Source organism: Mauremys mutica, chromosome 2, assembly GCF_020497125.1.
Source record: "Mauremys mutica isolate MM-2020 ecotype Southern chromosome 2, ASM2049712v1, whole genome shotgun sequence".
In the NCBI taxonomy this organism is placed as follows: Eukaryota; Metazoa; Chordata; order Testudines; family Geoemydidae; genus Mauremys; species Mauremys mutica.
The window spans coordinates 121,231,565-121,258,475 of NC_059073.1; the positions used below are offsets into that span (position 1 = coordinate 121,231,565).

Below are 26,911 nucleotides of genomic sequence, written 5' to 3' on the forward strand. Positions count from 1 at the left end.
TTAAGTATGTCAATGGCCATGGGAGAGCTCTTTCCTTTCGGCCTAGAGTGGCTACACAAGCGATCTTACAGCAGTGCAGCTGCATCTGTACAGCTGTGCCACTGTAAGCTCTCTAGTATAGATGTGGCCCTAAACTGAGTAGGAAGTCTTGCAAGATTGTCATGAAAATCTAGCAGCTAGTGATACTATTTGGGGGTGGGAATTATATTTTGCAGACATTATTTTTTTAAATAAATTATTCTGGATGGTAAAGTGATAATTTTTTCAGCCTGGAAACAAAAATGAACCCCAGGTGTCTGTTTCCATTTTCAAAATGGGAAGAAATGCAGTAGGGAAACAGCATAAGCACAGAAAATTAAACTAGAGTTTAAAAATGGTTTCAGTTGTGATAATCTTGGGTGCTAATAATGCTAATACTTAGTACGCTGCTATTATTACCTAGCATTCATTATAGGTACTATGTACTAGATAATACTTAGTCCTGCCTTGAGTGCAGGGGGATGGACTAGACTAGACGGCTTCTTGTGGTCCCTTCCAGTGCTAGGATTGTATGATTATGGCCTAGTTATTACTTAGTCCTGCCTCACTGCAGGGGACTGGACTAAATGACCTGCACGTGGATGATGATGTTCTGAAAGACTAACCAAGAACTGTGCTAAGCACTGTACAGAGCACTATCTAGATGATAATATCACTTTCCAAGACCTGCTTCAAAGAGCTCATATGCAACCATAAATTACCACCTGTTGGATTATAAAGATGAAGAACCTGAAGCACAGCGCATTTAAATGACCGAGCTAAGCTCACACAGGGATGGGAACGGGGAGGCGCTTGCGGACCTCGAGCTGTCGCTGGTGTTTAAAGCGTTGAGTTTTGGGTTTCAAACGAGTCCTTCCGCGGCGCTCTTGGGTGTGTCACTTTACACACAGCCCCTTAGAGTGGGGCAGCCTGGTGTTATGGAGGGAGGAGGCGGGAGGGCTGAGCGCGCGCTCCAACACTGCCCGCTTGGTTCCGGGCCGGAAGCCGGAAAGCTAGCGGAGAGGGGCGTGTCTGAGCCGTGGAGGCCCGGAAACAGGGTGAGACTAATTCAGCAACAGAGCCACTGACCCCTGCAGAGCGGAATGGAACCTTCCTTCCTTCCTTCCATTCACGCGCCGCTGACCCGGGCAGTGAGGGAGCGGCACGTGCTTTCAGCAGCGAGTCCGTCCGAGCCGCAGGGGCTTCTGCAGGGGGGTGGCCGGGGAGGATGAGGCGCAGCCGTTGTAGCTGTAGGTGGCGCTTTGAGGTGACCGTGTGCCCTTGGCAAAAGCGTGGGGGAAGCCGCAGGAAAAAGGAAGAGCAGGGAGGGGGGGCGAGCTGCCAAAGGGGCGCAAGAGGGACCCGCCACTGATTGTCTTCCTGTGGCCCTAGCCCCTGCTGCTACTACCTCCCTGGTTTTGCTGTTGAATCACTGTAGCAGGTACGGTCAGCTGGTTCTTCGCCATTCTCTGTGTAAGGGGGATTCACAGCGCCCGAAAACAAAATATAAGTAGAGCCCTGCAGTGGATACATTTGTATGTCCTCTGATCCGTGATCTGCAAACGTCACTGGATATAAAGTGGATATCTGCAGATTTGCAGGGCTCTAGATATAAGGAGTGATACTGCACTGGTGGGAGGAGACAGAAGGTATGCAGAGGGATGTACTATAGATGATCAGACATAGGGCTTCCAGCTGCTGTGATGCATTCTGGATTATTTTACTGTTTATTTTAAAAGAATCGGGGAGGTTAACAGACTGTAAATATTTGTATAAAAAGGTACAGCCCTTTGTCAGTAGTGGATGTTCTGTATATATGTCTACTCTATAAGATTTGTGAATGAATGTATGCTGAGATGTTTGTATCTTAATGATGCATTTTTCTATGAAAAAGGCTTTGCCATGGGATTCATAAATGTTATGCAAGTCCCAAAATGAATACACAACAAAAATCCAGTAGAGGAGAAAGTAACAAATGATTTGGGATTGTTTTTTTTTTTAAACATAAATAGTTTTCTAAAATCTCAAGTTTGAAGTTATAGAATAAATGTTTCATCTGTAATATTAATAATTTACTGAAGTAAAAAGAGCTGCGTTGTATGAGGCATTTAGGTTTAAATTTTCTACTGGCAAAACTTCTGTTCTCTTCCAAGAGGCTATGATTTCACCCTTGAATTTTATATACACTGATGCAATTTAGATTATAATCTGACCCTAGGGCCTCTTGTAAGTCTGAAAAAAGGCAACAATAATAATTGAAATATTAATATACCACAGCATAGTATGCATCAATCTATACTTGGGAAAATGTAAATAGGTACTTTATGTATATCTTGCTTAGTATTACTGAAGATTTAGGATAAATTATCTTCTTCTCGAGAAGATTGCTGATATGAGTTTTGCAGATTATAGAACAGCTACCAACTGCTTTATTTATGTTTCGCTTATAGACTTGTGTACTTGCACTTTCTGAAGATGAATGAATTTAAATATAAATACCAATACATTCTTTCCACAAACCTACATTTACCTGAGGAGATTACAACATCCCGATTGTATGCCTCTGCGGCAGAGGGCTTTGAAGTCCAAATTGCCAGCCTGGTGGAAATGTTTTTGGTTGAAGTGTACAGGTGCAAACTTTGTCAGTTCACAAGCAGTATCAAGAATAAAATCAGAACTCACATGACTAACATTCACAAACAAGGTAGAATTTGCCACATTTCTGAGTGCCTTGAAATAGGCCCAGATCAAGATGAAAATGACTCTTGCAGCATAGGGGATGAAATCTGCCAAGAAAACAAAGAAAATGAAGAAAACCTTGCAAAGATGTCATTTCTGTTGCCTATGTACCAGATGCTTCATAACATGAGTCCTGAATGCTGTGATGTGAGCCTGGGGAGTCACGGTGATAATCCTAATATCTCTCATTCTAGTAAGGTAAACACACTGTTTGAAGAAGAAGCAGGTCAGTTTCAGCTTGAGGAATCCTGCTCTGTGGTGCCTAATCCCCTCTCATATTCCACAGACCCCAATGAATCTAAAAAAAGCAAAGATGAGGAGGAAACCCAATCTGAACATTTCATGTCACTTGGCCTGTGTCGCATTTCCAGCATTAAAACTCAAGCCTTAGAGGTAGAAGTGAAAACAACTAAAGTTGAAGTCCAACAAGAAAATAGTAAAATTCAGAAGAAGGTCAGACCTGAAAACAGTGGCTTAGCTCAACCTTTGAAACCAAGTGCTGAAAGAATACAGCACTGCAACATATGTGACCAAGAACTGAAGTCAAAGGGTGCCTATAAAATCCATGTTAAATGTCATGATGGGGACAAGGGCTTCAAATGTGTTTATTGCAATTGCTGCATGATGGAATGGAACTTAATGGAAAATCATTTAAAAACACACAAGCCAATAAAAGAGAGCTACCAGTGTGTGATTTGCAAGAGAGTTTTTATGTCGCCAAGTGCATGGAAAATGCACAGGAACAACCATCATGGAAAACGTAATCTCTTTCAATGCACAAAGTGTTCATCTCTTTATGAAACGGAGCAAGTGAGAAATCTGCACGTATCTTGTCATTATGGTGACTTGTTTAAATGTCTGCACTGTGATTTTATTGGTAAGTTTAAAAAAATTATTTTTCTTATACTTTCACCCTCATTGTAAACCTGTCTGTAAGCATAATGTATATTGGGAGTTACAAAGATGCACTTCTAGAGTTTCAGCATGTAATATGATACCATCTGTGATGAGCTATAACAGATAATCTTAGTGTTACTGGGAAATTTGTTACAGGCAGGAGCAATACAAATCTGTGTGTTTAATAAGCTTTTGCAAATGTACCTTTTTATGAAAATGTTACTATGCTCTACAGAATTGCAGCTCATTTTCAACTATAATCTGTGGATTCTAAGTATTTAAAAAAAAAAAAAGAAGTTGGAGTTTAACTTCTATTAGGACTTGAAAGTCACGTCACATGCAATGAGAAAAGTAACTTTACCTGGATTTACTCTGTCTCTAGTTTAATAACACTCTGCTGTTTTTATCTTTAAACCACTACATTGCCACTGTAAAATTAACTAATACTTACTTGGCTGTGACGTAACTATTACTTATATTTTATGAATAGGGAAACTGACAAAGACCAAGTGACTTGCTTAGAATGACAGAATTCCTAGCTTCCAGTATGGTTCTCAGTCCAATAGACAACATTGCCTTCTCTGACTTCAAATATTATTATATCAAATCATGGCATATAATGCAAAAATTCTTAGTGCCTATGTCAGGCTGCTTTCTGCCACTTAAGTTTCTTCCTTCTCACTTTTTTGTTGCAGTCTGTCTGAAAGTGCAAACTGAAGCTATCTGTGTGGGTGGTATTTGGAGAAGGTGCTATGGTGTCTGTAGCTGTAGTCGGTAGTCATTGTAATAGCTTGTAAATGTAGCGAATTAGAATATCCATTGAAGAATGAGGTGAGTATGGTGGCACATGTAAAACAAGTTCCTGTGATAATGACTAGGTTGGAAAACTTGCTTGGAATGAGATCTTGTATAGAAAAGGATTTATTGCCCTCAGATTATGTGTTGATCCATGTGAGATTGAGGCGCTAGTTTTGTCTGTTTTGGTCTTGTTTGAGATTGCATGGACCTGGAGTGGACCTCATCTACAGAATTCCTGCAAGAAGTAAAAATGACTGCTGAATCTTGTTACTTTCAGAATCAATTTCAAAATTCACTACTTCAACTTTCTCTTGGTAGTTTCTTCATACAAATACACAACACCTCCACTTATTCATAGACAAGCAAGAAGTATATAAACTAATCAAACTGTTTCTCTTACAGGGTGGAAAGGAAGGCGGGGAGAGAGAGGGCGATTGTTATAGTTATTTCTGTTTTAAAATAGTTTGAAGGATTCCAATTCTACAGTTATAGAAGTGACTATAAGTGCATATATAAACATACAACTTGCTCCATTCAGTGTAATGAACCATTCATTTCAAAGTCTAATTTTGTGTTTTTAATGCAGATTCTCTATCCAATTAGTGTTTTTGTTTGTTTGTTTTTAGTTTTAGCTTAAGTGACTAGAGGTGGTTTGTTTTTATGTCTACACTATGCAACTTTTAGTGACACAGCCGTGCCGCTAAAAGGTGCGCATTGTAGGCGGCTCTCCCGCCGACAAAAAAAACTTCCATCCCCAATGAGCAGCAGTAGCTTTGTCAGCAGGAGAGCTCTCCTGCCGACAAAGTGCTGTTCACACCGGCGCTTTTCCTCGGCAAAACTTTTGTCATTCAGGGGTGTGTGGGTTGTTTTTTTTTTTTCACACTTCTGAATTCTGCTTTCAGATACACTTGTGTAACATTCATTGACTCTGATGAGAAGTGTGTCTGTGTTTTTTAAGGGCAGAATGTGTCCCTTAATGTTAAATTAAAATAGGATGTAAATATTTTTTTGAAGTGGACCTACCTGTTAAAAGATGTCACCAGTGTCAGCACCACATAATGGGTGGTAATGTAGCATTATAACCTGTTTCATAAATATTTCAGGTATTCCCTTTTTTTTGCATTTCTCACAAAAATGCAAAATGATCACAAAACTGAGCTCTTCTAAAAGGATATTGTATTTTGCTGAATTCTGAAGACTCTGAAGTGGAGAAACAGTATAAGAATAGAAAGGGTTTTTTTTTATTTTATTTTTTTTCCAGATTATTATCTCTTAGTCATAATAGCCCATAGCAGATAATGGGGCTCACGCTAATATTTAATCTTGGCAGAGATGCCAAGTCTACAGTTCTAATGAGTTTGTATAACTGAGATAATAAAGACCTGCTTTTTCTCTATAGCAATGGTTTTGGAAATTGTAGTAAATTTTAATTGCTGTGAAGTTTATTAGTAAGCCCTGAACTTGCTTTGCTCTTAAATTGATTACTTGAGTTGCCCAGGAAAGTGAAAACTTAATAACTCTGTGTGCTGCATACTTGTTCTGACTTTTAACCTCAAGGACAATTACAATGGTGACAGGGAAATATTTGTACAAGAATAAATGTTTTCTCTCTTTCCTGTACTAGTTTTATCAGTTATGTTAAAATTTACATTAGCTTCATCCCATACCCTTATCCTACAACAAAACTATAGACTAGTCGCACTTTTGGCTTCTTTTGGTATGCATTTTACATTGATTAGTGTTTGTACTTCATTTAGCACCCCTTTCTGTCCCCCTCCCCCAAAATAAGAAAGAAAAAGGTAGTTTTAAACTGGCGTTATCATTGTGATTCTCAGTATAGACCTGTGATGGAGGACAGAAAGGCCCAAAGAACAGCTAATGGCACTAGCTTCCCACCTATGGGTCAGTATTCTGAATCTGGCCTTGATCAGTTAGACCAAAAGTTACCACCATGTACTGTCTGTTCAGTAACTATGTATAAGAATTCTTTGTGTAAAAGGAGTTCGTGCTCTCAGTCATGTTTCCTACTGAACAGGTGTTCACATCACAAAAAACACCCCGCATTGGCATTTTTCATAGCAGTCTTGGAGAAGAGCCAAGAGCAGAGCAGGAATGGAAATGGAATTATTTTCTTTCACCCCTAAAGATGATCCCTTCAGATCAGAACTGGTGCTCTCGTAAACCTCTTGTGTTTTGTTGTGTTCTTTTGTTCAGCACTTCATGTGCACGATAATTCATGTAAAAATAAAAAGATGCACCCATGGAGGAGTTGATGATTCATTTCAGATTATGGCTTTGCAATCTTTTTGAGAACTAATTCTTTATCCCCTATTACTTGGCATTTTTGGGGCTTTTGGGTCCCTAGCTCACTATATTATACAAAATTAAAAAGCAGGCAAAATTTTGTATTTTCATGTTTCAGTTCCATCTTGGTGTACTGAGTAATACATAAGCCGCTCAACTTTGCCACTATGGCGTGTTGTTACCAGCAGAACCCCATGATGCAATTATAGCTACATAATTCATAGTCCTCTGTCTGTTCTATTTATACAGCTAGTGTTCTTCCTGAATTACTATACATACATACTACCAAACCATATTCACCCAGTGTAGTATCCCTGAAGTTATTGAAATTACTTGATGAATTACCAGTGATGAATTTGACCCTCTCAAACAGCTGTATAGCTGAAAACAAGGAAGATTGTTGAACATGGTCAAATGTATAGTTTTAGAAGAATTAGTGATATTTTCTGTATTTACTCCTATTTCCGTTTCCTCTGATGCGGATACATTTCAATGATCTATGGCTTTTTAACACACAGAGAGAGAGTGGAGCAAGGTCTACAAGCATCTTCGTACCCACAACTACAGTTCCAAACCACATCAATGCACTGAATGTGAAAGATGGTTCTTCCAAATGTAGGTAGCTCTTTACTCTGTATGCTTTACTAGTTTTGTCTCTTTTTATAGTTGGTTATTAAAACACAGCTAACTTTTTCATAAATGTTTTTATTAAAATCAATCATTTGTTGGGTTTTTAATGCTGTATCCTGTTACTGTAAATAGTGATGGTGAGTGAATGGTAGAGCCCTACTTGTGAATATTTAATATAAAAGGGTGAGGGAGTGGGAGTGTTTAAAGGAAAAAACAGGGTTTTAAAAATAACATGGTGGGATTTGCTGTGTTCAGAAAATACCACATCCTGCTGCTGGTATCTGAGGGGGAGAGAGCTCTATGGTGGCTCCCTATGACAGTGACATGAAGTTGGGGAAAAGGTAACCTGGGTTCTGAATACAAAGGATCTTATGCTGTTATGGGAAAGAGAGGTCATGCACTAGAGGTCATGCACTAGAGGTCCCCTATGGCCACTCTGGACATTGGCGATGGGAGAGCGTGGGGGTCAGGACCAGAACAGGTACCTTCAGTACTCGTCCCTTAGCCCTCCTGCCCTTCCAGATACCATTAGGCAGAGCAGAAAAGAACAGGCACCACATGGTAGTGGGATGTTGATGGCCAGGAGAGGAGAATGGTGATATGAGACACCCAAACTACAATTCCCATGAGAAACTGGCAGCATTTCCAAATCAAAATTGTAAGTTTTCAGCTAAAAGTTTGTGATTTTTCTGGGTGGTGTTTTTGTTTTGACAAAGTCAAAATTTTCCATGGAAAGCAGATACTTTTCATGGAAAATTTAATTTAGTCAAAACCCAGTTTTCTGTCTAAAGAGCATTTTGAATAATAATTAATAATAATAAAAAGTCATCTAGCCCTACCTGGTAGTGACACATTTACAGCCAGACGGCTTGTCTTGAGGAGTCAAGCTGCTTCCTACTACCAACAGGTACCTGCAGGAGGCTTTCTTTCCATCATCAGCAAGAGGCAGGATTTTCTTCTTATCTAATAGACGGAAGGCCCCCTAAAGCCCCACAAATATATCATGGTCTTAAAATTTGATTGTATCACATGCTTTTTGTTATCCCTTTGAAAATTTGAGCAAAAAAAAAAAATCACAGTTCACATAAATTCAATAGAGACTTTTTAGATTTTAGCAGTTAAATTCCCCAAAGATTTCATCTGCACTGTGCACGCTCCAGCAGGGCTTTGGAGCGGTGCCCGGAGCTGGAGCACGGAGCAACTCCGGAGCAGTGGAGCTGCAGGTTTTTGCCTGGAGCTGGAGCAGAGCCGGAGCAGAGCTCCAAAGCCCTGCGCTCCAGCCCAAAGCTCAGCAGGACTTTCCTCGCAATTACAGCCATGGGCTGCTGCAGACTGTGCTGGGTCCAGTTCTGGGCACCTGAACTGAGAGCAGGGAACTTCTCTCTTCTGTGACCTCCTGCTGAGCCCCACTGAGGAGAAAGAAGTTACCTGATACAAATGCAGAGCAATCAAGAGTGGTCTTGTTGGGTGGGGGGGAGTAGACTGGGACAAGAAGCTTGGGGAAAGGGGTGAAAACTGGGATTGAGATTTGGGGTGAACAAAAAGACTGGTATTGGGTGGGCGAACAGACTGGGGCTGGGAACCAGAAGGGCCAGGGGATGGAGGGGAGAGAACTGGGGTGACATATCTGACAAGGGGAAAACATGTTGGGAGAACTGGGACTGGCTGAGTAGAAAGACTGGGACAAGAACTGAGTGGGGGGACAGAGATTGAAACTGGGAGCCCATGGCAATGGGACACCTGGGCAGAGGAGGCAACCAGTGGCCAGGGTGAGGGGAGAGACAAATCAGATTTGGGGCTGTGGAGGAAGCTGTGGCTTGCTGGACAAGGTGCCTGAGGGTGGGAGTGGGTTGGGTGAGGGGAGACTGGGATGGGGATTCTGGAGGGATGAGACTAGCTTGGCAGGGATTCTGGCATTTTTTTAACTTCTTTCTCTTTTGAGCGCTTAACTTTGCAACCTTAATAATCTTTGAATGTAACATTTGTGTGTGATATATTGATTGGGGGGAAATGGCAAAATTAGTAACTTTTAAAGGAAACTGACAAAAATCCATCAACTTTAGCAATATGTGCTGAATGCCATTAGCAACCAGGCTATGAGAGGCATTCAGCACGTTGTTAATTAAAAGCTCACATATTTCTTCCTTAGGTCCTGGGACATTCAGACCCTCTTGGGTCGCCGGCTTCAGCTCCATCATGACATCTTGTTGGTGATGTCATATTGACCACCGCACCCCGCTGGAGCATGGAGCTGGCATATATTGTGGGTGGAGGGTCAGGTAAGTGCCTTTTTATTTTTAACGTTATCTTGAATAGTTTTTTAATATTTTATCCCAATGGGATAAAATATTTTAAAATCTTTGCAAAACTGTGTAATACAATTAAAAATTAGCATTTTTCTGCCCCGTCTACTATAGTAGTAGGCTGAGTAATCCAGCCTTTGTGATACTGACAGTACAATGCTTGCTCGGGCATCACACTAGAGAATTGGCAATCCAGGTGGTAACAATGTGCTGAATGCCTCTCTTCTTCACCAAGCTGTTGCGGGCATTTAGCACATATTGCTAAAGTTGATGGAATTTCACAGGTCACCTCCTAACACTGTTGTTTTGTCTTGGGTTGGCTATATTAATCATTAATATTAATGTAACAGCTAACATCTTATTTTCTGTTTTTCTTCACTTCCTACACTTTCAAGATTTTTGTTGTTGCTAAAATAATCAGCTCATTCAAGTGTGATAAACCACAAACTCTCAATGAATACACTGTGAACAACGAAAATACAGTTGATACCAGATGTCAAATAAAATAGTTCTCTATGAAGTTATACTTTACTTGCCACAAATGAAAGTATTCTTACTCAGATTTGTTTGCTTCTGTTTTTACACTGACATGCAAACATCGGCTTCCCCTTTCCTCCCAAAGGGCTGTTGCCAGATCTTTTTAAGCGTATGATATGACTACACTGCAAACAAAATAAGCTTATCTATGTTGGTCCTGGGATATTAGAGACAAGGTGGGTGAGGTAATATCATTTATTGGACCAACTTCTGTTGGTGAAAGAGACAAGCTTTTGAGCTTCACTGAGCTGCTCGTCAGGTCTGGGAAAGATAGTGTCACAGCTAAATACAAGGTGGAACAGATTGTTTAGCATAAGTTGTTAACAACCTTTCTGAGGAACCATTCAAGGTGAAGTGGCCCATTAACATCTTTTCAGTTATAGGACAAAAAACATGCTAAGCAATCTGTTCCACCTTGTATTTAGCTATGACAATCTGAGGGTATGTCTACAGTGCCAACATAAGCCCATGCTTGAGCCTGGGCTCAAGCCTAACCCTCTTGCATCTACACTGAAAGTGTGCTAACCCAGGGCTGGAGGGGCTGAGCTTGAGTTAAGCCAGCACCCAGGGGCCAAACCCTTTTGCCTTGCAGTGAAGATGCAGCTTAAATACCTTTCCCAGACCTGAAGAAGAGTTTTTTGTGTAGCTTGAAAGCTTGTCTCTCTCACCAACAGAAAGTGGTCCAATAAAAGATATTACCTCACCCACTTTGACTCTCTAAGATTATTTTACTCCTTCCAACCTTCACATACTATTGTACCTATGCTTATTTTCAAAGACAATATCTTTTATTAATGCAAAAATGTGCCTATCACCTGGTTTGATCTTGATGCCAGTTTTGCATGAGAGAGTTAGTTCCACAGGCTTTACATGATGATTCAGATTTCAAATGCCATAGTGACAGTTTAGTGGTTTTTGGCAGTAATACACAAGAAGTATCCATATTTGAACATGATAAAATAATAAAAATGTATGGATAAAATGGTAGGGCTAAATTCTTTCCTATTGTAATTGAAGTAACCTCAGTAGAATTACACCAGTAATAAATGTTGCCTGTCATGCTTATCTGTATATATGATTTTATCATTAAAGGTTAAACTGAAGATGCATCTAATGCTGTATATTGAAGGAAAGCTGAACACATTTCCATAAAAATATTTATTTAAAAAATAAGTCATGAATTATCATGAATCAATTGGGTTCCAAGGTTGCAGCTGCAGTTTCAAAATGTACATAAAAGACTCTTATCCTAACTGTTGACTCTTTCTCCTGCTGTTTCAAATAGTTGAATTCAAGAAGACACTGCCTCTGAAAGAAGGGGTATACTTTGTATCTTTTTATAGCCTCCTCCAATTTAAAGTGGTAATGTTTTTCTGACTGATTATCACAGTATTTTAAAAACAAAAACAAAAAAAAATCCACAAACATTTTTAAAGAAGAGATCACCACATGAGAGATATTGAAGTCCCCTAGCTCAATAATGGCAAGTCAGAAGTAGTCATCTAACTGTGTATTATTGGTAATTGCATAGCAGAAAAAGAAAATTGGGTTAGATTTTAAAACAAAAGTTGACTTTTAAATAATTATAAAAAATAAGTACCAGAAAAGCAGAATCAGATAGCAATGTCCTGGTTCCTAAAACATGCTGTTCTATTTGTAAGGGCTTGTCTACACTGGCAATTTACAGCGCTGCAACTCTCTCGCTCAGGGGTGTGAAAAAACACCCATCTGAGCGCAGCAAGTTTCAGTGCTGTAAAGCCCCAGTGTAGACAGTGCACCAGTGCTGGTAGCTACGCCCCTCTTGGAGGTGGTTTGTTTTGGTTTTTTAAGAGCGCTGCACCGCAACCACACAAGCCATGTTAAAGCGCTGTTGCGGCAGTGCTTTAGCATTGCCAGTGTGGACTAGCCCTAATACTCCACAAGTACCGGTACTCACTGTGGGCTCCTAATCGTCGTCTGCAGCACTAACTGTTCCCAGATAGTAACAATTGTTGGACCTGGTTTATCCTTCTTAGGTCTTCACCTTAATAATGGCACTATACTAGTATATTATGAAAGTACTACTTACAAGAATGCTAACCTCACCTTGTAGAGTGTGAATAAAAATTATATATAAATACCGTACTGTAAGACATTTGCTTATCCATATTTTTTGCAATATTTAAAAAATATAAGTAGTTACTAGATTAATATAATTTCAAGGAAACAGGTTAAATATAACTTGTGTCTAAGTAGTAAATGTTTGAACATCTTATCTAGTTGCTTGTGGGAGTCTTTTTTTAATAAAGTTTTATATATTTATTTAACTTCATGTATATAGCATGGAATTGTGATATGTTAACAAGTCACTTGCTCACCCATGAAAGTAACTGTATTTCTAAAATAAAATTACATTTTCACCTACCTTTGAGAATGTTTTATCCCAAACTAATAAGATGTTTTACACCACTGAAGATAATACAGTTTATTTTGATTGACTTACACTTTTTTTGGTGCAGGAAGGGAATTCTTAAGTCTAATTCTGGCTTTAATTTGCTTATTTGTATTTCTTTACTGTCCACCCAGAGCTGAGCTGAAAGAGCATATGGCAAAACACAAAACTCCCAGACCCTTCCTATGTTCATTATGTGGCCAAGCATTTAAATATAGACGTCAAATGAGCAGGCATCACAAACATGTCCATCAAAGACAGAAAGTGAAAGAGATGAAGAAAAGAAAGAGAACTGAGAATACTCTTGTGCACTCGGATACAAAAAGAACAATTAGAACGAGAAAAAACTCAAATGAATTTGTCTGCAGCATCTGCAACAGGTAAGGCCTATGCTACGATTAGGTTCAAACTCTGTTTGTTTTATGCTTGCAAGTAGTCCTATAGACTTCCATTTTAGGATTATTATTCAAGTACTGTTAGTCACCAAAGGCAATATTTTCAGAGTGCGGGGCCCACAGTTAATCTGTAAAAATAGGCACTCTCTTGGCATGGCTGTGTATACAAATAGGTCTGTAATTGGGCTACTGACATGACTAGAACAAGCTGGGAGGGGACTGTTACCACATATGCGTGACAGGTTTTCTTATGGAGTTTTTCTTTTACATTTTATCAATACTGTTGTTGTATATAGTAGATTTTCTAGTTGACACCTTTTAAAAATATTAACTGAATGTGGGTGAGACTTACTGTGAGGTTGATGAATATGAACTTACCCTTCAATTAGCATAACATAAATATTCCTCTCCCCTACCCCCCGTAAAACAAAAGGGTTATGTGAACGTGCCCACAGGTGTTAAGCTGGGTGGGCAGAGGGGCTTTTGCTGACTATTTTTTTGGGTCGTGGGTGGGTGGAGTGAGAAAGGAGAACAGAAACTGAGAGAGGCAGGCAAAAGGCAAGCCAGCCAAGCAACAGTCTGTGAGTATGGTATATGACCCTGGAAAAAGCTAGGGAGAGTTTTTGAGATCTGGTGTTGGCTAAAGAGGCTTGGGGCTGTAAGCTAAGCAATGATTTTTTTGTTACTGAATTCCTGAATACTCTATTTCAATGGTTCTCAAACTTTTTGTGCTGGTGATCCCTTTCACATATCAAGGCTCTGAGTCCGTCCCCCCCCTATAAATTAAAACACTTTTAAATATATTTAACACCATTATAAGTGCTGGAAACAAAGTGGGGTTTGGCGTGGAGGCTGAAAGTTTATGACCCCTCACCCCATGTAATAACTTTGACCCCCTCAGGGGTCCCAACCCCCAATTTTAGAACCCCTGTGTGTATTTTCTATGAGAACCTTTGTATATTCCAGAAGGGGGCAGCAAAGGGCTAGTATTTTTTTCTCCCCTTACAAATACTGTTTTTATTTAATGCTTTACTCGTTATTACATTTTAATACAGACAACACATAACAATCACAAAGGTCCCGTTTAAACATATGGAAATTCAGAGTTAAGGATGTACCTCTGTGCTTTTTTCATTTATGCCTTTGTATTTCAGTGGGCTCATAACAGTGATTTTTTTTTTCCTTCCCCTAGTACAGTATGTCTGATACAAAACCAGGGCAACTTAGTGTGCGATCCGCTAGTGTGGTGTTCATTCAAACCCTGGCAAGTCCTTTAAACAGCTTATGGAAATTTACCAAACATTAATTTGGAGAATAAATATTGTTAAATGATCACATTGGCAGTTGCTAATTGATATCTAATATGATACGTTTCTTAAGTGCCCTAGAGAGATTACTTTCCTATGCATGTCATGTAGAATTTGAGGGGGGGGAAAAAAAAGCCAGGTGCTAGATTTCAGTGAAACATCTGGCATTAACTGAGTACTAACAGATGATTTCTTTTTCTGTGACTGAAATAATGTTAGTTGAATTTAAATATTTCATTGGTTTTGTTTTAAATTGATTTTTCCTGATTATCTTAAAAGAAGAGACGTGATCTGATTCTGCTAAAAGGAACATATTTACCAATAACTCCATAAACCTACTTTTGCAGAACAGCTTGTGAATTTTTAGCACATCACCACCAGTAATTTTGATATTCATTTATATTTTTATTTTTAAAAAGTTATTTTTAAGGAGAAATATGCATACTTGGAACTTCTGTAAAATCCTTATGGTAGAAAAGCTGGATTTCAAGTCACACGATTGCATTTAAAGATGCCCTGGAACCAATCCTGCTCTTGTTGAAACTAATGGGAACAAGATCAGGCCAAATGTCAGGTCAGCTTTGACCAAAATATAATTATTTTTTTTTTACACCAAAAAAAGTCATTATAAAGTCTAAGATTAAATAAAATGGTTATTTTTTTTAATTCTAGTGGAAACATTTTTAAACTAATATTCTTCTGTAATGTTAGCCACCCAGTTATTGCAGTATCATGGAAATATATATCATAAAAGTGAACCTGATGAGAAACTAACCAGCAACACAAATTAATCTATCTAGTCCATTCCATTGATCAATCTGAGAGAAATTCAACAGGTAAGCATCATAAATGATGAACAGTAAATTAGACTTTAAATTGCTTTGATTATTAAAACTGAACAAGTGGTGTTTTTAGCATAAATAAGGACATTTCCTACTTGCTAACTTATGTAAATATTGTACGCACAGTCCATGATATTCTGGTGAATTTTAAGCTGTCTTTTTCTTAGAGGGGTAAGAATAAAAAAGCAGAAGAAAATAACTTAATTCACTAGAATGCAATCCTTGCTTATTTGGAAAACGCTGTCTTTAAAAAAAAAAAAAAAAAATTACTTCCTAGTATGATTTCCCTTCCTCCAGGTTGCCTGCTTATTTTTCTCTGTGGTCCTAGACTTCACAGCGAGCCCTCAGGAGCTGGTTGGTTGGAGACCAGCTGGAAGGTGGCAGTCTTTAAGTTGCAGATGAGGTCACTTAGCAGGTAGCCATTGCAGAGCTGAGAGAGGTCCTAAAACTTAATTCCCCCTGCTGAGCTTTAGCTACTAGCTCTTATGTAAAGGAGAGGGCTCCAGGGTTACCTGCCAACAGGGTATTGAATGGGGGCACCAGCTCACTAGGATGGAATGTTCAATACCTAGTTCTTTTGTTAGGTATGACGTGTGTATTATGTTTCATCTTACACTGCCCCTTTTAAAACATGGGTCTTATGGTGATCTTGCAGAAATGTTATGGATCCTGAGATTTTTGAGCAAGGCAACCCATGCTGCTATGAAAAGAAACATGGGAATCTTATTTTAAATGCACAAGACTTCTTTTATTAAAAAAAAAAAAAGTGTCTGAAATACCCTATGGTGTACTGCTTATTTTCCTCTTAAGGGTGAAAATGAGTTGTCCCTGCTGTAATTACATGTAATCTCAGTATTTTTCTCTCCTTATACTTACACTCATAAATCATCTCCTCTAGCATCATATTTTTTTTGAAAAAAAGACACAGATCAATATCTATGGATCTTTGGGTCATTCAACGCCACAAACACTGAGATGAGACCACAAAGTTATCGGAGTCTTCATGTGTCCCCTTAAACCAGTGGTTCTCAAACTTTTGTACTGGTGGCCCCTTTCACACAGCAAGCCTCTGAGTGCGACCCCCCCCCCATCATTAATTAAAAATACTTTTTTATATATTCAACACCATTATAAATGCTGGAGGCAGAGCGGGGTTTGAGGTGGAGGCTAACAGCTCGCGACCCCCTGAGGGGTCCTGTCCAGGGCCGGCACCAGCCAAGCAAGCTTGTGCTTGGGGCGGAAGATTCTAAGGTGCAGCATTCCATCCAATCCGAGGGCGGCATGGCTGCCCTTTCTTCTTGTTCACCGCTCTGGCCGCCCTGTAGGGGGCGGTGGCACGGAGGAGGGGAGCGCCCTGCTGGTCTGCAGCAAGCCCGGCAGTCCACGTCCTTCTCTCCCCACTGACCGGAGCGGCGCGGAGCCTTCCCGGCAGGCGGCGCAGTGGGAGGGGCCGAGTGGTGAGTGCCCTGGCTAAAGGAAGCCCTGGCTGCCCCTCTTCTCTCTCTCTCTCCACCCGCTCCCTCCTCCTCCTCCTTGATAGCTGGGGCGCGCACTCCACTGCCCGGGGAGTCCTGCTAGCCGAAAGTTTGCACCCTCGCTCCGGCCGCCCTACAGGGTGTTTTATTTGTTTGGTTTGTTTGTTTGTTGCTCCAGCTGCCCTGCAGAATTTTTTTTTTTTTTTTTTTGCTTGGGGTGGCAAAAAAGCCAGATCCAACCCTGGTCCCGACCCCCCGTTTGAGAACCCCTGCTTAAACCATTTACAACTGTTAGAACCGTGCATATAAACTATTTGTTTTAACTACAGTTCAAACCAAAAGAATCTGTGTGGCTGATAGTTTTACTTCTCTTCAAGTCACATGATGGAGTGATGGAACTGGGTTGCTCCACTAAATCATTATGAAATAGGTATCTCTTAAATACATAAAGATAGTGCTTTGATTGTGATTGCAGTGAGCAGAAGCAGTGACACAGAATTTTTTCCTATTCAGTGAATGAGAGTACTTATAACTTTGAATTACCGTATGTGCATGGCTGTTGGATTCCAAAAGACATTATGGAAATTAGACAGCATCTGTGTTTTTGAGCTGTGTATTTATTTTGTAGCTCTTTTTTTTTTTTTTTCCCCAAAGTCCTTCGAATTCTAGATCTGTGAAAATCTACTATTTGCAGTAAGGCTTTACAGTTGAAAGGTCACAAATATTTAGGGGAAGGAAAAAAATTAGTGTAACGAATATTATTTAGAATGGCACAGCTTGCTTTTCATAGATGGCTGACGTTGAAATCTACTGTTTAAATCCAGTTATTTCTTCTCAAGCTTTTGATTTTACTGAAATCATTTTTATTCAAGATTGCATATCTTCTGTGAACAGCAAGGTTTTTGACAATTTGCTTTTGTAAACACTTTCACTTCCCCATGGGAATGATGCAAGCTTTATTTCTGCAGTGCAAGGAAGTGTTAAATTACACACGTCTGAGAGTTCAGTCCATTTTTCCATCTTTTTGTTTTGAATTTTGATGCAGCCAAACATCCTTTGAAAAGTTAATTATAAATTAAGAGTTAACTAAACTGGAATATTTTTATTAATCTTCTGTTTGGTTTTTTTGCATGATTGACATCTCAGAGATAAGGTAAACTGTTGTATGTAGTACATTTCAGAAATCAGTGAAAGTACTACAATATCAGACTTTTAAAATAGTAAATCTGCATTATGAAATATGTATGTTATAGCTTTATTTTCAATATGTTGGGTGTAAGCAAAATAGGCAATGGGTGCTAGTAATGTGTGATTTGGGGGGTTAGCATTTACCTTTACAGTTAATGTACAAGAATGTATCCAAATGAGAATGATTTTTCTATAATAATGTTGATCAAGAAACTGGAAAATGTGGAGAGCCAAATTTTGAACTCTCTGAAATCAATTGGGAAGACTCCCATTGACTTCTGTGGGACCAGGATTTGACCCAAATCTTTTTTTAATTATATTTTTTCTAATAAAACGTAAATGGAGGTGTATGTTACTAATTACAAATAAGTTGACTGCATTATAGGCTTGATCCTGCACTTCTTGCTTACCACAGTTCTCGCTAATGTTGCTGGGAGTTGGAGTTTTAGGTGCTGAAAACGTATAGATAGGCAGTTTGTGGGCATGAAGGATTGATGGCTCTAGAAGAAGTGCCCCAGACCCTGAATTCACATGAACAGCAATAGAATTTATGACATCTAAATTACTGTTCAAACATTTACATCTATGGTTAATAGTAAAAAAAACCCTCTCATTTCTTCTTTTTAAGAGGTATAAACTCATATATCATTCAGAGGTGTACTCTTCAATGTAAATAATTGCAATGTACAAGAGTGAAAAAGTGAGTAGGTAGCTGGGAAGGTGGAACCTACCGTTGATACTCACACCAATGGTTTTTAGAAGATCAGATTGGATCTCTATGTTTTGCTGCCCTACACTGTCAATTGAATGTCACATTATGTGGATAGGCTGCCAGTAAATTACCTGTGCATAGATTATGCATATTTGGGCCATTCTATGCATTAATATTTTAAAGGTAATACAATATTAAATTAAATATGTTTAACTTCTGTGAGGACTGAAAGAAATCTTTGTTCTTCATTCTCCTTCCCCTGATTATATTACTCTATACTCATTAAAACTAACAGCTATAAATACCAACCATAACAGTCATTAAATGGCTACAATAACACAATTGGATGCTGTAACTGAGAAATGTCATCCTTCTGGAACGTTTATCCAGGAAAAAAAGATTATTTTTTTTCAGCTGTGACAAGGCTTGTTTCCTCTCTGGCAGGAAGTGTTCTTCAAAACTGTCTCTACAGAGACACATGGGAATACATGCTGGCATCAAACCCTTTCATTGCCAGCACTGCGAGTACAAAACTAGGCTAAAGGCCTCATTGATACAGCATATGCGCATCCATACTGGTAAGCTCTGTGTGTGCATTACATCCTCGCTTACAATAAACTGTAATTTTTTTTTTAAAGGGTTGATTATTTTGCAGTAGGAGAGTTTGGACCTCTCTCTTTGTTCCTCAGCAAATATTTACAGTGGTTCTAAGGAAAGAAGGTCACTCACTAGTTACTCTGGCTATGATAGCGAGTATACAGCACTTAGTTTATGTCCCTGATTCAGGAAAGCACCCCGGTTAACCATGTATTTAAATTTTATCTATTGATTTATTTAGCAATTATTATACGTTCACAAATCCTTGCCATGTAAATATGAAATACAATACAATAATCATTACAACAGTGAGTCCTGTTTAGAGACGTTCTACAGTAATACAGTTATCAGATCTGTCTATTTAACAGGGTGTTAACTATATTACAAAGAGTGCATCATTATGCTTATGACATGTCATGTCTAGTACTTTTTGTTGAGTGAAGTTTCTGATTACATATATTTAACAGACCAGGCATGTCTATAACATGTTAATATTTTAAAAAATGGACATGGCGAGGGGTTTTTTTAAATTATTTTGTGGGGTGTGTGTAGGTGAATGTACTTTTGAGTACTGAATAAATGATAATCAAATATCTAAGTCCTGGTCTACACTGTGGGGGGGGGGGGAATCGATCTAAGTTTGGATTGTTAGAAAGTTGGGGAGCCTCTCCCATGCAGACCCTGGCTGACCCTTAGCCTCTCTCATTCATTCAGTCTGCCATGCGTGTCCCTGCACACCCCGGACCTCCTGTGGCCCTGCACCCCCAATTCCCATTCAGCCCCTGGCTCAATGTTCTCACCCCACTGGCTCCTGTCCCAGTCTGTCCCCCCGCAGTCTGTGTGACCCAGTCAAGCAGCCTCATGTGCCCTGCTCTCTCTCCCCTCTATATGCCATGCCTCCTCACCTGACCCTGCAGGCAGAGCACTGTGAGAAAGGCAGCCTCTGCCTTCTTCCTCTCCGTGGCTGGCTGCTCCAGCCCATGAACCACTGCCCTCTTTTCTGGCAGCACATCAGTTCCTAGTGAGTGTAAGATATAATTGCAGCATGATCCCTCTTGCGGCTTCTCTTCGCCTCCCCGTCAGAATCAGTTATTCTGGGAAGGGGGGAATCTGCAGCAGACATTAATCCTGCACTTCGCGTAGAATCCCCCACCCCATTGTTAGGTGTCTAACTGTAAGGCCTGGTTTACACTAGAAAATTAAGTCAGCTTAACTACATCACTCAGGGATGTGAAAAATCTACCCCCCAAGCAACAGCAATTAAATTGACCTGACCCTCTGTGTAGATAGCGCTAAGTCAACAGGTGTATTCTTCCATCAACTTAATTACCACCTCTTGGGGAGGTGATTACCTATGTCAGTGGGAGAACCCCTCCTGTCAGTGTAGATAGTGTCTATGCTGAAGTGCTGTAGCATTTCAAGTGTAGATGAGGCCCAAGTATGATTTTGAACATTTTGGCCTTAAACTCTCTGAGATTCAGTTTCCCCCTGGGGATTAAAGATTCTATATACTGAGTCCAAAATGATGATCGTTATTTTTTTTTATTATTATTAAAAGACAATACAAACAAAATCTACTTTATGATGAACCAATACCAAAAGTACATGTAAAGCACTGGAGATGGAATGTCCTGCATGTTTGCATTTATCATGGTTCCAATGGGGAATTAGAGAGACACTGGTTAAAAATCATATATTTGAGGGGAAATACTACCTTACCAGTGTTGATGTTGTTAATAAGTTAGCTTGTTAAAAATGAAATAAGTTAATAGATTTTTAAAGTTTTCACCATTAACTTGAATTGTCTTTTTGCATTTGGGTTTGAACCATGAAAATAGACTTATCAGTTTAGTTTTTCTTCATAGTCTATTTCACTTTCATGTTCTCTATTAGATAAATGTTGTAAAATATGCAGGTACATGTTTAGATCAAAGCATGTGCAGCAAAAGGAGGAAGCCCTTAATGTCCTCTGCTTTTTAAGCATTATTTTTTTGCGCTCGTGCTAAAAGGTGTCCAGGCTACTTTTACAAAAAAAAATAATTAATATCCTGGCTTCATTGCTAATACTGTTTCCTGGTGCTTTTTGAGAACTTCTGTTCTACCTTCTCTTTGATTTGCAAGAAACCATTTTTAACTGGTGTTAATCTAGTGACTTAAAGCAGGCTGAGAGTTAGCAGTCTGTATTCATGGGGCTGATGCAGGAAAAGCGGCAAGGATAAAAGTCGTCTTAGCAGAAAAGTAAACTGATCTTCAATTTGGAAATGGACTTAGTCGATTTACCTCAGTTCCACCTCATGTGATGATTTAAGGTTAAAGATGTCTATTACCAATAAGCGACCTAACTAGAATTGTCCTGTTGTGCAAGAACATACTTTTTTAATTACAGATTTTATTTATTGCAACAGCTTTTACATTCAAGTCAAGTGTGTTAGATTAAATGCCGTAACCATTCAGTACCTGAGGGAAGGGTATTGTGCAAGTTCATGTGAGAACCAAGGCAGCTCTTGCCATGGATGCAGCCTACAAGTATGTGATCCACATCTTGTAACTGGCCAAAGAGTCACGAAGGCCTCTCTTTAAGTCATTTGCAGTACATCTGATCACTCTACAACTGAAGAAATTGAGTTTTGCCTGCAGATGCAGTGGAAGGTCAAAACCAGGGGACTGAACTATTAGATCTGTCACAACATAGGCATTGACTGTGTTTGAAGCTTATTCTTGTTGATGCAGCTACATTGCCGTCACATACCCCATAAGTAACGTGCTTCGGCAGTGGAAACCTAAGCTGCTACTAGCAGGCCAAACCTTCCATGTCCTGACTAGCATAGACTCTCAAGTGATCTTATTTCAGATGGGAATATGTAAAAGACAAGCCAATGGGTCTGAGGATATTTTTTTTATGTTCTGGTGATTTCCTTTTGAATCCTCCCTCCCTCCAGCCCCCATTCCTCACCTATGTGAACATGTCCCCTGCTTTCCATATTGTGATAGGTGAGAAGCCTTTCAAGTGTGAAATCTGCTCTTATGCCTCAATTGATGCAAGCTCTCTGCGCAGACATTTCAGGACTCACACAAGTGAGAGGCCGTACAAATGCGAAGTGTGCTCATACAGTTGGTAAGTGTAAATAGTCCCTCTTGCTTGGCCAGATTTTTCACAGTATAACTGTGCGGTTTTTAAATAAAATGTTGTTTCCTACATACTCTGTCCATCAACAAAAAAGCCAGATATTTAAATTCACTCCCATAGACAACTGGGTCATTTGATACAAAGAGCTAATGAATAGTTTTTTGAAGTGGATGTTTCTAACCCCTTTATCTCTGCTTCCGCTTAATTTCTACTGATATTGTACAGGCTACGAGGGAGGATATATGGAATTGGAAGATGATGAATCTAAAAATATCTGAGGGGAAATTGAGATGATATCTGTGTGTACTGGGATTATGACAGAAGAACATGTTTCTATACATTCATTCAGTAAAGGGGAGTCTCTTCCCACTGTTACATCAGCTTCACTAGGTCTTTTCCTCATGATGATTTCTTCTGCCAGTTTGCTTGTAGTGCCACCCACCTCACCCCCCCAAAATTTGGAAAACTGTCATATTACTTAAGGCATTTCTCATTGTGAGGTTGTACACATGTCTTTTGTTCATTTGACAGTGCTTGCACAGTCCTGTACATCGTATCAAGAATAGACGCAATAGGTAATTTTGGTAAAGCTCAAATACATTTTGAAGTATGTTACAGAGTATTTTGTAATGTGTAAGGTTACAAAAGGATAACTTAAATATTTTACATTCTTATGTCTTTGAACATGGTACTATATGTTAAGTGAAATACCATTTGCCTCTGGTCTGTCGTACCCATTTGTTGATTTGTTTGGTTGGAAGGACTATTATATAACCATCAATAGTAAATCATTTAGCATTAAATGAGATTATGCTTGCAAATCGAAGTGTTACTTCTAAGTTTCCTTTAGTACCAAAGTTCAAATATGGAAACACATCCATCAAATAAGAGGTAAAATAACAAAAACACAGAATTTAGAGTAAACTCACAACCCCTTGACCTACATTGTGAGCCTTTCATTAACTGAACACAGCAATAACAACAACAACGTCTCTTCCTAATCTTCATGACAGCTATACTGAAATTAAAAACTCTAAACATTGTCAAGCTTTGGTGATTAAAAATGAATTAAATTCAAGAGTTGGAGCAGATAATTCACTGCCAAATTGAGATAAAAACAGGACACATTCATTAGCAGATGACTGCCTTCTTGGAAGTTATAATAATGACATTTGTTCTACTGTATGAGTTAGAGAAGAGAGCAGGAAGGAGTCAGAAATTAAATATTCTTGTTACATAACAGACACCACAGAACTACAGAGCAAAACACTGCTAATCTGCAGTTCAGTAAACTACACACTCCATAATGTGCACAAAAACTAGTCAGATTCACCTGTCAAGTAAGATTTAACAGTAAGGCACTGTAGTGAATTCTCATATTATGAAAATCTTTTTACAAAATACACTGCAGTATTTTTCTAGTCTATATTGTGCTTTATTTTACAACATTGACAAAATAAGTACAGCTTTGTGACATGTTGGCCTTGATTCTAATCAGATTTATAGAATTCACTAATTCCCTGCACTAGTGCAAATTGCAAGGTTGGTTGGTTTGTAATAGGGCCCTAATACTGGCCTTACATACATGCTTAACTTTAGGCATGGGAGTAGTTCCATTGAAGTCAATGGAACATTCATATCTTCAAAGTTGCGCATGTATGTACAGGTGTGCAGGAACAGAGCTTAAATATAATGCACAAATAAGGATGATAGTTCAAAAATTGTGGCTGAGTTGTGGACAAGCCATGGAAAAATCACGTAAAAGTAATAGTGGACCTTGTTGTTTGTTCTAATAAGGTCCATTATTATTTTTCCATGATTTTCCGCTGTCAGTAGCCTGGGGCTGAGAGTAGGGGCTCCTGCTGTCAAAATTATGGTGGAAGCCTAATATTGTAGGATCCACAATTTCCACAATATTGCAAATTAAGTAAGGCCTTATGCACGAGTAACTAAATTCAGCAAGTGTGCTGTATCATGCTCTGAAAGTGTTATTTACTTAAAGAACATTTCATACATGTATTTGTTATACAATTTCATTATACCAAATTACTTATTTATCATCAGTGTAAGGAGCTGAATAACGTTCTGTATAGTTTGAATATATTCCAGGTGGCCATTTGTATGAATTTGTGAATATACAAATTTATAAAAACTGTTTCAATATTTTCTTAAAATAGTTTTTTAATGCTCCACTATGTTTTTACTTTAGAATACAACCCCCGCTACTTTAACTTATACCATCTTATACTGTCTTGTTAGTTGCCTTTTTTTTTTCTCCCCAGATATGTAAATTGCATCAGTATAGAATTCATTAGGCTGTTGATCTCAGTGGGCCATATTCAAAGAAGAAGGGTAGAGTGATGTAAGTTACCTATAAGTAAACAGGTACATGTGTAAGCAAATCTAAGGATATGTCAACACTGGGGTGCGATTTACAGTTTGTGTAAATACACCCGTGCTAGCTTTAATCGAGCTAGCACACTGAAAATAGCAACGAGGGCACAGCAGTGCAGGCTTCAGTGCATGCTAACAATGCAAGTACATACCCAGGGGATCAGGTGTGTTTGTACAGTCTGCTGTGATGCCTGTGCTGTTGTGCCATCCCTGCAGTTTTTTGCGAGATAGCTAGATTAAATCTAATGCAATTACATCTACAAAAGCTTCATATCACAGCTCCAGCTGCAGTGTAGACATATACCCTAAGTGGTATAATTGAAATAACAAAGGAGCTAGAAGAATGTGCAAATTACACCAATTTAGATACACCTCTGAGTTATACCCAATATTCTAATTTTAATTTGAGACTAAAATAAAGTTTTGGGTTGGGTTACCTATAGCTAGTCATAAAAAAGTTTCATGATTTAAGCTGCCACATGTGAAGACTGTTTATGTGCCTTGGATTCAGCAGAGACCCTAGTATCACCTTAGTCAACTTAATAGGAAATGATGGGATGAAATCTGCAATGACACCTGTCCATCTAATAGGAAGAATCCACTGAGTAGTGGATTTTTAAAATGTCTCTCACAAACTTCTGTCTCTACTATTACAATTTTTTTTCTCCAACTTCTATATTTGGAAATTCAAGACCTGAAATGTTTCTGAACTGGACCGTTTTATATAATCTGAAGAGTAAGGCCCACTCAGATCAACAGCCTAATGGATTCTATACTGGTGCAATTTACATTTCAGAAATAAAGCATCTAACAGGACAGTATAAGATGTTATAAGTTAAAGTAGTGGGGGTTGTATTCTACAGTAAAACATATTGGAGCATTAAAGGTTTTCTTAAAATATTTTTTTAAATCATTTGTATGAATTTGTATATGCACAAATTCATACAAGTGGCTATTTGGAATGTGTATAAACTAGAATATTATTCAGCTCCTTAATACTGATGAGTGAGTAAGGTCAAAGGGAACAGGATGAGATCCATAGTAAATATTCAACAGAGCTCAGTTTTAGTGTAGAATACTGACAGTATTTGGCTCATGGCTTAAATTCTTATTTTGGAGGCCTGCTCTTTTGTCATAATCCATAAATGATGAGAATGTGATTAAAAGTACAAAGTCAAAACACACATTTTTCAATAAATTCATACTCTGGTTTTCAGCCTCTTGCTCTCTGTCTTGTCTCTTAAAATATAAACTCTCGAAGCAGAAACTGATTCTTGTTGTGTTTGTACAGTGCTTAGCACAATGGGGCCCTGATCTTAGTTGGGACCTCTAGCCACTACTGTAATACTCCTTCTAGTAGTAGTAGTTACAATTTTTCCCAGTAAGCTCTCATAAGTTTCCATTACATTATAGCATCCAGAAGAAGAGCCTGGACCTCCATGTGCGACGACATCACACTGGTGAGGCGTTTGGCTGTAGTTTTTGCTGCTATTCTTCCCCTGACAAGCAACTCCTCCGGAAGCATGTAAAGAAATACCATCTCTGTTCAGAAACCTCATTAATCAGCACCCAGCTCACCCCTAGCCTCAAACCATTTCCAGTGGAGCATTAGGTTCGTCATGCTTAAATGTGTACTAGAGCAGCTAATCAAGCAGTAGGTCAGCCGGAAGAGAAGGAGAAATTGATCCAGTGAGGACGTTAAAAGGACTGGCAAATGTGACTCAACCTGAGGCTCAAAGAGTGGTCCTTGCAGGAGGCTTCATATACACTATATATGCTATAACTCTGGTTTTTCTGAGAGGAGCATGGCATGCTGTGAGTAATGAAGTTTGTTTTACATGAGGACTGAGTATCTTGATCCTGTTTTCTGACTACCTCATGCTGACTTGTCCTTCATTAGAAGTTAGGGAGTTTGACAGTTAAAGGGGGAATTTATTGAAATGCCAATGTGGGTGCATTGAATTCTGCAAATCGGTTCTTGGACATCATCTTGCTCATTTTAAATATAGATACATATTTTTAAATTAAGTAAATGATTGAAAGTGAAATCTGCTGGTGCACTGGCTCTCAGAATTAGTTATATTAGAAAATATATCACTGCTCCCTGGCTAGTCTATAATAGATTATTATATGCAACGTGTCTCTCATCAGAAACTAGTCAATGGTAAAATTAAAAATATAGACAACATATCCAATAAACTTGATTTAAAAATTTCA

The 26,911-nt window shown here is 38.9% G+C and overlaps 1 protein-coding gene across 1 annotated transcript; it reads left to right on the forward strand.

Moving 5' to 3' along the window:
* Positions 1–26,911, forward strand: LOC123364008 (oocyte zinc finger protein XlCOF6-like). Its single transcript, XM_045005683.1, has 7 exons — positions 1–103; positions 2,469–3,634; positions 7,275–7,371; positions 12,792–13,037; positions 19,021–19,154; positions 22,165–22,288; positions 26,108–26,911. The coding sequence occupies exons 2-7, from the start codon at positions 2,494–2,496 to the stop codon at positions 26,304–26,306; spliced, it is 1,941 nt and encodes a 646-aa protein (XP_044861618.1). The 5' UTR covers positions 1–103; positions 2,469–2,493; the 3' UTR covers positions 26,307–26,911.